Source organism: Amphimedon queenslandica, unplaced genomic scaffold, assembly GCF_000090795.2.
Source record: "Amphimedon queenslandica unplaced genomic scaffold, v1.1 AMPQUscaffold_12486, whole genome shotgun sequence".
Classification (NCBI taxonomy): domain Eukaryota; kingdom Metazoa; phylum Porifera; class Demospongiae; order Haplosclerida; family Niphatidae; genus Amphimedon; species Amphimedon queenslandica.
In genome coordinates this window covers 10919-13404 of record NW_003547277.1, presented here as the reverse complement: position 1 = coordinate 13404, position 2486 = coordinate 10919, and the positions used below count along the sequence as shown (strand labels likewise).

At 31.8% G+C, this 2486-nt stretch overlaps 1 protein-coding gene across 1 annotated transcript in view; it reads right to left on the bottom strand.

Moving 5' to 3' along the window:
* Nucleotides 1–2486, bottom strand: part of LOC109587673 (titin-like) — a 5889-nt gene that overhangs the window by 130 nt on the left and 3273 nt on the right. Inside the window, exons 6-10 of the mRNA XM_020003894.1 lie at nucleotides 1272–1429; nucleotides 979–1230; nucleotides 628–936; nucleotides 303–569; nucleotides 6–253 (exon numbers count right to left, since the gene is read on the bottom strand). Of these exons, the coding sequence (XP_019859453.1) occupies nucleotides 6–253; nucleotides 303–569; nucleotides 628–936; nucleotides 979–1230; nucleotides 1272–1429 (1234 nt within the window). The remainder of the gene's footprint in view (nucleotides 1–5; nucleotides 254–302; nucleotides 570–627; nucleotides 937–978; nucleotides 1231–1271; nucleotides 1430–2486) is intronic.

The window sequence follows — 2486 nt, the reverse complement described above, 5'->3', positions numbered from 1 at the left end:
TATACTCCAGCATCAAAGAGTTGAACACTAGTAATATTCAGTGTTGTTACTAGACTCTTACTGTCATCATTAATCATCAGTGGTGTACTCCTATTACTAATATCAGTGCTATACTGATACCAGTAATGACTAATGAATGATGTATCAGGACCTATCCCAGTATTAAGATTAACAGTACAGGTCAGTACTGCTGTAGATTTAATGGAACTGAATATTGAAGTAGGTACTACAGTCACTGAACTGATATAAATAGCTACAACATAGCAATAAAGTAATTATAATTGTATTTCCAGGATTCTTACCTTTTATTCTAAAAGTTATGACCTGTGATTGAGTACTACAGTCAGAAGGATTAGTCTCAATCATTATTCTGCAAATATATTGTGTATTATTATTATGTGATGGTAGTATTGATGGTATCATTATTGTATTATTGTTACTATAAATAGAACCATTAGTAAGTAGCCAGGATACTGATACTCCAGTAGGTACTGGTCCAGTGATACAATCAATTGAATAATACTGACCAGGGGATAGTTCTTCTGTTACTGATGGTAGAGTTTTGTTAACTGTATGTGAAGACATCACGATACAGAAAATGTTGAATTTATATTTCAGATTTTATACCTTTTATACACAAAGGCTTTGAATCAGACAATACTATATTAGATCCATTAATTGATGCATTACAAGTATATACTCCAGCAACAGTTGGTGAAACCTGTGTTAATGTCAGGGTACTATTAAATGTTGATGATGAACCAGTATTAATGATATCATCTGTTATCATTTCATTATTTTTAAACCAGTTCACTACAAGTGAAGAAACATTAGGACCAATAGCATTAGTGAGACTAATAGTACACACTATTGATACATCATCACCAATAACATAAGATGATAATGATTGGACAGTAACAGATGAGACACTGGTATCTGTAATAAACATTAATAACTAATGTACTATCATCAACTAACCTAATACACTAATAGTAATAGACTTGGTCAGATTCATAGCCAGTAAATTTGATGATACCACACAAGTGAATGTGTTGTTATTATGAGAGAGCATCACTGGATTAATGATCAATTCATTGCTATCAGTGTTGAATGATGACGGATCCCATTTTATTACACTGTTAGGGATGGAGGGCATTGTAGTACAGTTAATACTGGCACTACTACCAACAGTAAGGTCAGTGTATTGACCAGTAACATTGATATCAGGTACTATAAAGGATCAATTTACATTATATTGGGATATTATTTACTTTTCACTATTATAGAAATGCTTCCTGAACCACAAGTATAGTTTCCAGTATCAGTGCTCCTCACTTCTTGTATAGTCAGTGTACCACTAGTAGTATTGATATTGTAATAAGTATCATTACTAATGTTAGTTCCATTCAGTTTCCATTGTACTGTATCACTTTGTATGCAATGTAAGATTACACAATCACCAAGGAACACTGTTGTCAGATTATTGTAGCTTCGTTTCAGAGGTATAGTTGTATTAGAGCAAACTGTGAAATGATATAATATTTATCATAGAAATGCTAGAAAACAAATTCCCCATACCTTCATAATTTGAAAGTGTAGCTGTAATCAATATAATTATCAACAAAGAAGAGAAGCAATACTCCATCTTGACTAAAAGTTGGCAATAGTACAGCAGGCTATGCCAACCACACACCACTATACTGTAGTAATTCTGATTGGTCATCATTTACTCATAGAGTGGGTTTGCGGTACGTGGACTATTAGTTACAATAACTCACTGTCTCTTCTGCCATGTAATGTGAATTAAGCAATACTTGTACTAACATGATTTTATATTTTATATGCACAAAAAATTAGATTATTCTACCTCAGGCCCTTTTAAAACTTAAAATTAATCGTGAAAGAATTTTAATAATTAATAGTCTAAATTAATTATTCTTCATATTGGTAATTTGATTCTATATATGCAGCTTCATTTAAAATTTTGTTTTGCTTTTGTTTATTAAATTGATGCCTATACACGTACATCAAAGGCAGTGACTGACCACAAGTTAAAGTATCTTTGTGAGTAGGATTTGACTTTTGAGATCAGGATCCAAAAGAGGATGCAAAATGTGATGAAGACACAAGTGAAATGTTAAGTGAACAATTCAAGCAGCAGGAGCACACTTTATATACAATAATTAATAAAATGCATCACATTGGAATAAGAGACTACTGCTGAGGTGAGAGTACACACACCTTGTTTTAATCCACCCACTATTAATTAATTGTATTGCTATTCATTTTTTCACAATGGATGTTTTGAATAATCCAATGAAATTAAAATAAAGTTTGATAGTTCTACACTAGATTACAAGGAGACTACTAAAAGTGACAATACAGAAATGCAGCAAATTAATTATTGTTTACAATAGTCACAAAGTATTTACGGCAGCATAAGCTTCATTGCATTCCATTTTTATATCAACATTCTCTTCAGTAAT